Source organism: Eriocheir sinensis, chromosome 17 (assembly GCF_024679095.1).
Source record: "Eriocheir sinensis breed Jianghai 21 chromosome 17, ASM2467909v1, whole genome shotgun sequence".
Classification (NCBI taxonomy): domain Eukaryota; kingdom Metazoa; phylum Arthropoda; class Malacostraca; order Decapoda; family Varunidae; genus Eriocheir; species Eriocheir sinensis.
In genome coordinates, this window is record NC_066525.1 from 13,311,058 (window position 1) to 13,322,860 (window position 11,803).

The 11,803-nt window shown below is 45.3% G+C and overlaps 2 protein-coding genes across 51 annotated transcripts in view; both read left to right on the forward strand.

The window, feature by feature from the left end:
- Nucleotides 1-259: 259 nt before the first annotated feature.
- Nucleotides 260-4,728, forward strand: LOC126999963 (titin-like). 50 transcript variants are annotated; one of them, XM_050863239.1, is made up of 4 exons: nt 260-2,475; nt 2,749-2,799; nt 2,839-2,916; nt 2,995-4,728. In XM_050863239.1, exons 1-4 carry the CDS (start codon nt 811-813, stop codon nt 4,636-4,638), a joined length of 3,438 nt encoding a protein of 1,145 aa, XP_050719196.1. In that variant the 5' UTR covers nt 260-810; the 3' UTR covers nt 4,639-4,728. The 50 variants fall into 50 exon arrangements, with proteins under 50 accessions (XP_050719196.1, XP_050719174.1, XP_050719185.1 ...); XM_050863255.1 differs by lacking the exon at nt 2,839-2,916 and adding an exon at nt 2,956-2,982 and having other exon boundaries at nt 266-2,475; nt 2,749-2,838; nt 3,061-4,728; XM_050863261.1 differs by having other exon boundaries at nt 266-2,475; nt 2,839-2,865; nt 3,022-4,728.
- Nucleotides 4,729-7,172: 2,444 nt separating this feature from the next.
- The window catches only part of LOC126999968 (neuroglian-like), a 45,259-nt gene continuing 40,628 nt past the window's right edge, over nt 7,173-11,803 (forward strand). The window contains exon 1 of the mRNA XM_050863279.1: nt 7,173-7,237. The gene's annotated coding sequence lies outside the window, so the exon portion shown is untranslated. The remainder of the gene's footprint in view (nt 7,238-11,803) is intronic.

Below are 11,803 nucleotides of genomic sequence, written 5' to 3' on the forward strand. Positions count from 1 at the left end.
AGAATAAATAAAACAATAGAGGAGCATTAGAAAGCAGCGCCAGCAATTGAGAGTGACGTGTGTATGCAAGTCGTTGAGAGGTGGAAAGGAAAAGATTTACTGATGCATCCCGTCCGTGGCAGGCAGGGAGGCGGGGAGGTGCTGACAGGAGGAGGAGGAAGAAAAGGAAGAAAGGGAAGGAGGAGGAGGAGGAAAAGGAAGAAGAAGAAGGAGGAGGAAAAGGAAGAAGAAGAAGAAAAAGAGGAAGAAGGAGGAGGAGGAGGAGGAGGAGGAAACATGGAAACATGGAAACATGGACTAGCAGGCAGCAGAAAGCCTGTTGGCTCATTACTAGGCTGCCTGCGTTCAGTGATTTAATAAATCCGTTTGCCACAGGAGTGGCTTGCAGGGAAGGATTAAAGCACTTGTGTACCTTCTCTTGGGAACGTTCAGTTCACACCCGTTGCAGCAAAGTGGTGATCAATGCGTTTCTTGAAGGAGTTGATGGTCTCTGCGCTAACCACTTCAGCAGGAAGGCTGTTCCAGTGGCGAACAACTCTATTCGAGAAATAACTCCTGCCGATGTCGGTATTGCATCGCTTTGCTTGAATTGTTTTTCCGTTGTTTCTTGTTCTCAGGTTAGTTTGTAGCGTGAAGAGTTTGGAGTGATCAACGTTGCTGTGTGTGTATGTGCGCTTTCTGTTCGTTCGACACTCCCTGCCCGGTCGGGTTCTGGAGGCCATTCTGTTCTCAATCCCAGAGGTGACGAAAGCGGTTTTCTGCCACAAAACCGTAATTCTTTTTAATTTCATAACGTCACAATCGCCAATTATGAAGCTCTTCGTAGTGTGGACGCTGGTCTTGGTGCTGGGAAATCTGGGAGCCGGCAGGCAGTCACTAGCCGACGGAGGGGGCTCCAAGGGGCTCCCGCAGGACGGGGCGGCCTCCCTTACCCTGGAAAACACCGATGTGGACCCATGCCGAAAACAAGACGAGGGGGGACTCAAAGAGTTACCCAAAGTTTATGATCTAACGAGCATGAAGCCAAGCTTGGAAAATGGCACTCATAACACCATCAAGACCGTGGAAAGAAGAGTCATTAACAATACAGACGAGGCGGGGCATTTAACAGGAAACAAGACAGTCGTTGAAAAGACGACAGAGACTGACGTACAGCCCAACCGAAATGTATCAAAGACTACGGAAGCACAAGTCGTTGTTGATGAGAAAGGTAAAGAAAGTGGCGAAAAACATGTCACAGAGAGCGAAACGGTGACGCAAAGCACTCCAGACAACGGAACCTTAACACAGACGGTGGACGTGAAAACTGTAACGGACGAAAAGGGCAATGAAATAAACGAGGAGGTTGTTATAAAGAAGGAAGCAACAGTACTTACTAATGACACTAAAGAAAAGCCGAAGGACGATAAAGCTGCAACTCTTCTTCTTCCGAAGGATGACCAAGGTAAAAACAAAACAGAAACTACAGAAATAACAGAGGAAAGAAAGGAGACTCTGCCCGACAATACAACGCATGAAGTCTTAGTAAAAGAGAAAGAAGAAATATTGCCTTCACAGAACAGCACTAAAGTGACATCTGTGGAGACGAAGAATATTACAGAGATGGGTGATGGGCTTCAGAAGACAGAAATAACAGAGGAAAGAAAAGAGATTCTGCCCAGCAATATAACGAATGAAGATGTATTGAAAGAAGAAATATTGCCTTCACAGAACAGCACTAAAGTGACATCTGTGGAGACGAAGAATATTACAGAGAAAGGTGATGGGCTTCAGAAGACAGAAATAACAGAGGAAAGAAAAGAGATTCTGCCCAGCAATATAACGAATGAAGATGTATTGAAAGAAGAAATATTGCCTTCACAGAACAGCACTAAAGTGACATCTGTGGAGACGAAGAATATTACAGAGATGGGTGATGGGCTTCTGAAGACAGAAATAACAGAGGAAAGAAAAGAGATTCTGCCCAGCAATATAACGAATGAAGATGTATTGAAAGAAGAAATATTGCCTTCACAGAACAGCACTACAGTGACATCTGTGGAGACGAAGAATATTACAGAGAAGGGTGATGGGCTTCTGAGGGCAGAACAAACAAAGGAAAGAAAGGAGACTCTGCCCGACAATACAACGCATGAAATTGTAGTTAAAGAGAAAGAAGAAAAATTACCTTCACAGGATAGCACTAACGAGACATCCGTGGAAAGTAAGAATGTTACATATAAGGGCGATGGAAAAGATGTCGAGAAAGAAACTGTAATTCAAAAAGAAGTCGTTAAGAATGTGTGTAATGGCGACATCAAGGAGGTTCGTGACGAAGGACATCTTAAAGAAACAGCTGAAGACCTGAAGCACCAAGTTAGCGACGTGAAGAACAAGATTGAGGAAGAAAAGGCAAAGGCTGAGGAAACAAGTCCTACGCCGACCCAATGGATAGAACAAAAACCAGTTGCCGCCCCTGTCATCCAAGAAGGCAAGGTCGTTAGAAAGGTAGTCCCTGCTATGAGGCCAATGAAGGTCGTTAGAAAGGTAGTCCCTGCTATGAGGCCAATGAAGGTCGTTAGAAAGGTAGTCCCTGCTATGAGGCCAATGAGGGTCGTTAGAAAGGTAGTCCCTGCTATGAGGCCAATGAAGGTCGTTAGAAAGGTAGTCCCTGCTATGAGGCCAATGAAGGTCGTTAGAAAGGTAGTCCCTGCTATGAGGCCAATGAAGGTCGTTAGAAAGGTAGTCCCTGCTATGAGGCCAATGAAGGTCGTTAGAAAGGTAGTCCCTGCTGTGAGGCCAATGAAGGTCGTTAGAAAGGTAGTCCCTGCTATGAGGCCAATGAGGGTCGTTAGAAAGGTAGTCCCTGTTATGAGGCCAATGAGGGTCGTTAGAAAGGTAGTCCCTGTTATGAGGCCAATGAGGGTCGTTAGAAAGGTAGTCCCTGCTGTGAGGCCAATGAGGGTCATTAGAAAGGTAGTCCCTGCTATGAGGCCAATGAGGGTCGTTAGAAAGGTAGTCCCTGCTGTGAGGCCAATGAAGGTCGTTAGAAAGGTAGTCCCTGCTGTGAGGCCAATGAAGGTCGTTAGAAAGGGTGTGCCCTCGGTGAGACAAGGAAAAGTCTTCGTTGTGCATCGAGTTGTTGAATACGTCACCCCTTCGGTGGTAACAAAAAGATTCCCCGTTGTGACACAGAAGAAGGTTCTTGCAAAGGTTCCCCCTACGGTGACAGAAGGAAACATCCCCGTTGTTACAGAAAAGAAAGTTACTGAGAATCTTATCCCCTCTGTGACAGAAGGAAAAGTGCCGGTTGTGACAACTGAGAAGGTTGCTGAGCAGGTTGCCCCTTCGGCAACAGAAGAGATCGTCAGTGTCCCCAAGGAGCAAGAAAATGTCCCTGTCATGACAGAAAAAGAGGTTGAGAATCTTATCCCCTCTGTGACAGAAGGAAAAGTACCGGTAGTCCCTCAACAGGAGATTGTTGACAAGGTTGCCCCTTCGGCGACAGAAGAGATCGTCAGTGTCCCCAAGATGCAAGAAAATGTCTCTGTCGTAACAGAAGAAAAGGCTGAGAATCTTATCCCCTCTGTGACAGAAGGAAAAGTTCCGGTTGCGACAACAGAGAAGGTTGCTGAGCAGGCTGCCCCTTCGGCGACAGAAGAGATCGTCAGTGTCCCCAAGATGCAAGAAAATGTCTCTGTCGTAACAGAAGAAAAGGCTGAGAATCTTATCCCCTCTGTGACAGAAGGAAAAGTTCCGGTTGCGACAACAGAGAAGGTTGCTGAGCAGGCTGCCCCTTCGGCGACAGAAGAGATCGTCAGTGTCCCCAAGATGCAAGAAAATGTCTCTGTCGTAACAGAAGAAAAGGCTGAGAATCTTATCCCCTCTGTGACAGAAGGAAAAGTTCCGGTTGCGACAACAGAGAAGGTTGCTGAGCAGGCTGCCCCTTCGGCAACAGAAGAGATCGTCAGTGTCCCCAAGATGCAAGAAAATGTCTCTGTCGTAACAGAAGAAAAGGCTGAGAATCTTATCCCCTCTGTGACAGAAGGAAAAGTTCCGGTTGCGACAACAGAGAAGGTTGCTGAGCAGGCTGCCCCTTCGGCAACAGAAGAGATCGTCAGTGTCCCCAAGATGCAAGAAAATGTCCCTGTCGTAACAGAAGAAAAGGCTGAGAATCTTATCCCCTCTGTGACAGAAGGAAAAGTACCGGTAGTCCCTCAACAGGAGAGTGTTGACAAGGTTGCCCCTTCGGCAACAGAAGAAAAAGTTCCTGTTGTGGTAAAAGAGAAAGTCATTGAACAGGCTGCCCCACAAGAAAGGGTTATTGAAAAGGTTCCCCTGCGGCGACAGAAGAAAAAGTTCCTGTCGCGGTCAAAGAAAGTTAGTGAACAGGCAGCCCCTTCGGGGACAGAAGAGATTGTCACTGTTCCCAAAGAGCAAGAACAAGTCCCTGTTGTAACAGAGGAAAAGGTCGTTGAAGAGGTTGCCCCCTCCGTAACAGAGGAAAAAGCTCCCGTTGTGACAAATCAGACGGTTGTCGAAAAGATTACTCCTACCGCAACAGAGGAAGAAGTTGTCACTCAACGGAAGCTCGTTGAGAAGGTTGCCCCCTCTGTCGAGGAAAATGTAGTTGACATTCCAAAGAGGGAGGAAGTGTAGTTGACACAATTGCTCCTGTTGTAAAGAAGGCAAGTACAACAGAGTAGTGATACCGTGTTGCTGTTTCTATTATCAATTTCGTTACATTATCGCCATCCCACACATACTGTTTATTCGTATTACCATGACAAATTAATTCAAAGTTAAAGAAATGGAGATGGTTCTCTCTCTCTCTCTCTCCTTCCTCCGTCTGCGTGTGTAAGCAATTTCATTTACATGCAAAGACGCTTCGACTCAAAGGCGGAAGGCGGAAGAAAAGACGAGAGAGAGAGAGAGAGAGAGAGAGAGAGAGAGAGGAGGAAGAAGAAGAAGAAGAAATGAAGTTGTCACGTGTCCGCATTTTCTTAACAGAGAGAGAGAGAGAGAGAGAGGTTTGTTAGGTCGTTTAAAGGGAGAGGGGGCGGAGAAAGAGGGGGAAGGGAGTCAAGTTCATTGGGTGTAGTGTGTGTGTGTGTGTGTGCGCGCGCACGGAAGAATGAACCCCATGACAAGCACGTAATGTAAACATCCCCGTCACCCCCACCCCCCTCCCTCCCTTGTCTCCATCCATTATCGCAACACACACACACACACACACACACACACACACACACACACACACGGGGAGGGGGAGATATGAGGATGGCATGGAAGAGAAAAGACAAAGGTAAAGAAAAGGAGAGAAAGCGAGGGAGGAAAAGGTAGGGAGAAGAGGTGAAGGGAGGGAGGGAGGGAGAGAAGAGAAGGGATAGAGGAAGGGAGACAGGAGGGAAGGGGTGGGGAGGGACAATGGGAAAGGGAAAGATAGGACAGAGAAAATAAAAGATTGCGTCAACTCTTAAGGAATGTGTGTGTGTGTGTGTGTGTGTGTGTGTGTGTGCATCTTTGTATTTATTTAACTAAGGGATAAAAAAAAACACATATTACATTTTTAAACTATTATGCTCACTTCTTTTCTAACCAAACAACATTATTCGCCGTGTAATTACGAAGAATGCTGTACACGTATATATATTTATTTTATTTTATTTTTTTCCACGAGACTAATAATGCGAACGAACAACGAACCAACACATTAAATTACCTCATTGTACAGGTAATTCAGGCGGTTATTAACTCATCTTTATTTACTCACACGTTTTCTGTATACAAACCTTTTTATTTACTTACCTGCTCTGTGCTTCTTTTCATACGTCTTTCTTGTGTCCTTGCGAAGTGGGGGAAGAACGAAAGGAGGAGGAGGAGGAGTAGGAAGAGGAGAGGAAGGTGAAGGATGTATTAGTGAACGGGAAGGGGAAGAAAGAGAACAAATAAAAAGTGAGGGAGAGGAGAGAGGGAGGTGAATGGTATACTAATGAGGAAAAAGAGGGAGTGAGGGGAGGAAGAGAAAAATAGAAGAGCGAAGAGAGAGAGAGAGAGAGAGAGAGAGAGAGAGGTGAAGGGATGCACAGTGCAAAGGGAAGGAGAGAGAGAGAAAGAACAAGAATAGATGAGGGAAAGAGGAGAGGAGAAAAAGATCATGGAGGTATATGCAAAGGGGATGAGGAAGAGGAGAAAAAAAAAGAACAAGTAGAAATGAAGAAAGGTTGTGAGGGAGAGAATAGGGAGGTAGACAGAGTAGTGTTAGTGAGGGTCAAAAAAAGAAGAGAAAAGGGGGTGAAGAAAAGGGAATGAGGGAAGGAGAGGGGAGAAGAGAAAGAGTTGAGAGGTTGTGAGGGGAGGCAAGGGAGTGAGGCAGGGTGAGGAGAGAGGGGAGAGAAGAATGAGATGAGGGGAGATGAGATGAAGAGTGAGGTGACGGGAAGGAACAAAAAAGGGAGGGAGGGAGAGAAGTGGTCGTGTTTGTCATTAAGGTCAGCACACACACACACACACACACACACACACACACACACACACACACACACACACACACACACACACACACACACACACACACACAAAACCTGTCTTGCTGTCTGGTTTATATGAGGTCAAGATTGCTTCATTCATTCATGCATTCTCTCTCTCTCTCTCTCTCTCTCTCTCTCAACTCGTTTTTTTTGTATATATATTTTTTTTATCACTTGTTGCAGTTTCCCTTACACACACACACACACAGATGAGGGAATGATGTGTGTGCAAAGTGTCCCTTGAAGTTAGTTGAATAATTTACAAGTTTAGTGTGTGTGTGTGTGTGTGTGTGTGTGTGTAAAGTGTGTGTGTGTGGGGGGGGGGGGGGTTGCGTGTGGGTGTGGGCAAAATGCATCATCATCCTTTATATATCCCCCCTTTCCTCCTCCTCCTCCTCCATCTCTGCCACACCCCTTCTTTTCCCTCCACTTTTTGCTCCTCCTCCTCCTTATCGCATTTTATGGTTATCTGAACTTAAACCCTTGAACACACACACACACACACACACACACACACACACACACACACACACACACACACACACCTTCCTATATATTCGTGAACATTATTCTTCTCCTCCTCCTCCTCATCATCATCATCATCATCATCATCACCACGCCCTATACGTCCTCTAACCACTTCTCTCTCTCCCCTCCCACAGGTACGTGCTTCCAGCCCTCTCGCGGACACCTTTCTGCTCCCCGGCGCCGCAGCTAACGCAGGCCAGGTAGAGTGCGTGTGGCCCTCTGGCGGTGTGGCCCGTAGACTTTATTTTATTATTTTTTTTTTTTTATTATTATTGAGGGGAGATTGTATTTTGATGTTTTTGTTGATTTATTTATGTTTTATTGTTTATTTATTAGAGTTTGTGGGTGGGTGGGTAGGTGTGGGTGTGAGAGAGAGAGAGAGAGAGAGAGAGAGAGAGAGAGAGAGAGAGAGAGCTATCCCCTTCCTCTTCTCTTTCTCCACCTCCTCATCATCATCATCCTTTTTCTCGGTTTCTCCTCCACCACCACCACCTCCTCCCCTCCACCACCACCTCCTCCTCCCCTCCTCTACCTCCTCCTCCAAATTAGCCAAAAATGTATATGGTGCTGGATAAACTGTGTGTGTGTGTGTGTGTGTGTGTGTGTGTGTGTGTGTGTGTGTGTGTGTGTGAAGGGTGCGGTGTGATAACGTGCAAGATACCATTTTATTCTTCCCCACAATATATATTTTTATGGCCTGGTTTTTTTTTTTTTTTTTTTTTTTTTTTTTTTTTTTAGGTATATATATTTTTTTATCGAGGTGATAGCGGATGTGTATTCTGTAAAGCAGCAAATTGGTACACCTTTAAAGCCTTGATATACCTGCAGGAATATTATTTTTTGTGTTAAGAATGAAAGGCTCTCCTCGTTTAATTGGAAGGGGAAGGAAGGGGGGAAGGGGAGGAGTTGGAGAGGAAGGGAAAAGGGGGCGAATATTTCGGGATAGGGAAGGGTAGGGGAAAGTGAAAGGAAAGGTTGTTGAAAGATACGAGGCAGGTAAATAAAGTGAATGGTGAATGGCAGGAACTAGGAAGGGAAGGAAAGGTAAGGTAAGGGATAAAAGAGGAAGGGAAGTATATGAAATGAAATGAAGGAAGGGAAGGATAGGAGGGGAAAAGCAGTTGGAAGAAAAAAAAAAAGGAGGAAGGGAAGGGAAAGAAAAAGGAGGAAGAGAATGGAAAGGAATGAGGAAGAGAAGGGATGGAAAGGGAAGAAAAAGGAAACGAAAGGAAGAAGAATAAAAGGGATGGAAAAGTAATTGACTGTTCAGGATAAAAATATAGTAAAGTGGGACACACACACACACACACACACACACACACACACACACACACACACACACACACACACACACACACACCAAAAAAAGTATATTCAGATATTTTACAACGATATCAGATTGGCAACGAAAGAGAAGCAAAAAAAAAAAAAAAGTATTAGATTAGAATACTTTGAAAAAAACGATACGCATGAGAGAGAGAGAGAGAGAGAGAGAGAGAGAATAACGAACAAATAAAAGGGACATAAGTGGGTAGGTAGGCAAGTGGATTGGAGGGGACAAGGATATAGAAGAGGAGGAGGAGGAGGAAATGAGACACTTGAGAAGGAGAGGGAGGGAGGAGGTGAATTAAGAGAAGATAGAACAACCATAACAGGAGGTAAGGAGGGAAGAATGGAGGAAGAGAGAGGAGGGAAGAAGAGAGGAGTCATGAAAGAGAAAGGGAACAGAAAAAGATTAAAAAAAATTAACAAGTAAAAGGAAAGAACGCTGAAAAATGGAGACAGTGAAAAGGAAGGATTGAAAGGGAGAGGCAAGGAGCGTAGGAAAGGGAACAAGGGAAGAGAGAAGAAGGGAAATAAAGAAGGCGGAAGTGAGTGAGGCAAACAAAGGAGAGGAGAAGAAAAGGAAGAAAAAGAATGGAAAATAATGGAGATGAGAGAAGGGAATTAGGTATAGAAAGGAGAGGAGATAAATGGAAATAAAGGGAAGGGAAGGGAAGGGAAGGGAAGGAAAGGAAAGGAAAGGAAGGGATTGGAGTGGAATGGAAAGTAAGGGAGGGGAAGGCAAGGGGATCATAGTAGCCAAACAGCACACACGGAATAACTTAGTGGTTTCAGGTATTTTGTAGCGACTGAGCTGCCCTCTGACACACTCCTCCTCCTCCTCCTCCTCCATTGCACCTCAGACTTGTAAATTAAGCTCTCTAGTCCCATGAATTAGTTTATTTAGATGTTTATTTATTCATTCATGTATTCATTTATTTACATAGTTGTTAATTATTCCGCGTTTCAGTACCTCCTCCTCCTCCTCCTCCTCCTCCGACTACTACTCCTCTTTCTCTCGTTTGATTATGAGGTTCAGTTCTGGCCACGTAATTACAGAAGTGAAATCCTTAGTTGTACAGAAAAGGAAAACAACAAAACCAATATAAAACAATACAGGGGCTATGAAACTCACCAAAGACGAAGAGAAAAATTCAGTCAATCCTTATAGTTTTGAGTCCTTTGAACGGCGAACACTTAGGGGTGACAGGACAGAACTTAAGTGGGTGGAATGTATTAAGAAGGCGGTGGTGATAAATAACGGAGAGTGAAATAAGAAACAAAGAATCAGCCGTGGACAGAAGTTAGAGGAATACAGGTTTAGTAAGGAGACACAACTGAAGTGGGTGAAATGTATCAACAAAGGCGGTGGTGAGAAATAACGGAGATGGAGAAAGAAGAAACAAAAAAGGGCCGTATTACTAAACATTTCGTCGCCCAAGTTCACATATTTGACAAGGCTTCCGTAGGAGTTTTGGGCATTTCCAGGAGTAGTTTTATGACCCTGGTGGTAGTTTGACTCTTCTGCTGTGCCGTGAACCTAAAGAAACACTCATTAGAACCCGACTGATCCTTTAGAAATAGCTGATGTGAGAACCGAAAGTGTTTTATAATACCGACGAAAGAATCAACAGTGGGCAGAAGTTAGAGGAATACAGGTTTAGTTAGGAGACAAGCAGAAATAAGGGCACATAAAGAGTAGTGGATGGATGAGTGGGGGAAGCGAACTGCGAACTCACATAATGGTCATACTTCAAAATTACACTCGCCATTTTGCGGGCTATTTTTTTATTATTATTTCCTCTCTTTCTTGTCCCCTTAAGAAAAATAATGCCTCAAGGTTCATCATAATCTTGGTCTAATCTCTCCATGCCTTCCTTCCACGCTCGCCTCTCCATTTTTTTTTTCTTCTTTTTTGACACGTAAGGAACCTCTGATGGCAGCCTTACCTCTCTTTGATGATGTTTGATGTTTGTTCTTGGGCTTCTCTGTTCTTTATCTCCTCCTCCTCCTCCTCCTCCTCCTCCTCCGCCACCACCACCGTGTTAATGGCTTGGTGACCTGGCGTGGCCCTAATGACGTGACCTCGTTTCCTCGTGTTTTTCCCGCTGGTTAATGACGTTATTCTCTCAGGTGTGTGTGTGTGTGTGTGTGTGTGTGTGTGTGTGTGTGTGTGTGTGTGTGTGTGTGTGTGATTAATTTAAACTGGCGCCGTGTTTTCTTTTTCGATTAACTTGCTGTTGGTCCCTTTACACACACACACACACACACACACACACACACACACACACACGATAGGGATGTAGGTAAACGCAGCCCCTGTAACCTCTCTCCCTCGCTCCCTCGCCCCTGTTGCATATAGATTCATGTTACGTTTAAACTCAGCATGGCACCATTCTCTCTCTCTCTCTCTCTCTCTCTCTCTCTCTCTCTCTCTCTCTCTCTCTCTCTCTCTCTCTCGTAAATATTGCCATTTCTTACGTCCCAGCCCCCTTCCATCTGCCCCCCTCTCTCCTCCTCCTCCTCCTCCTCCTCCTCCTCCTCCTCCTCCTCCTCCTCCTCCTCCTCCTCCCCTCTTACCTTCCTCCTCACCCCTCCCTCCCCCTCCCTCCCTTCTCCTTCACATCTAGTTCCTCTCTTTCCCTTCTCTCCCATCCCTCTCCCTTCCCTCTCCCTTTTCACTCTCCCCATTCCCCCCTTTATCTTATCCCCCCTCTTCCTTCTCCCTCCTCCCCCTCTCCTTCCTCCCCTTCGTTTCCTCCCTCATAAGTAACCTTAGGCACAGCTGGTGGTAGAGATCTGCAGGTGGGCACAGCTGCATCCTCTGCCCTCCTATGCCCTCCCCTCTCTCCCTTCTCTTTTCCTCCCCCTTTCCCCTCTGTCTCTCGTCTCCTCTCTCTCCCTCTTCTCCTTCAGTCTTCCTCTCTTTCCTTTTTGCTAGTGTATCTTTGTCTTTCCCTCTCCCCCCCTCTCTCTATATCTCTCTCTCTCTCTCTCTCTCTCTCTCTCTCTCTCTCTCTCTCTCTCATATAGTTTTTTTTTTTAATAACTGCCTTTCTTTACTTCCCTTCCTCTCTCTCTCTCTCTCTCTCTCTCTCTCTCTCTCTCTCTCTCTCTCTCTCTCTCTCTCTCTCTCTCTCTCATCTAGTTTTTTTTGTAATAACTGCCTTTCTTTACTTCCCTCTCTCTCTCTCTCTCTCTCTCTCTCTCTCTCTCTCTCTCTCTCTCTCTCTCTCTCTCTCTCTCTCTCTCTCTCTCTCTCTCTCTCATCTAGTTTATTTTTTTTAATAACTGCCTTTCTTTACTTCCCTTCCTCTCTCTCTCTCTCTCTCTCTCTCTCTCTCTCTCTCTCTCTCTCTCTCTCTCTCTCTCTCATCTAGTTCTTTTGTAATAACTGCCTTTCTTTACTTCCTCTCTCTCTCTCTCTCTCTCTCTCTCTCTCT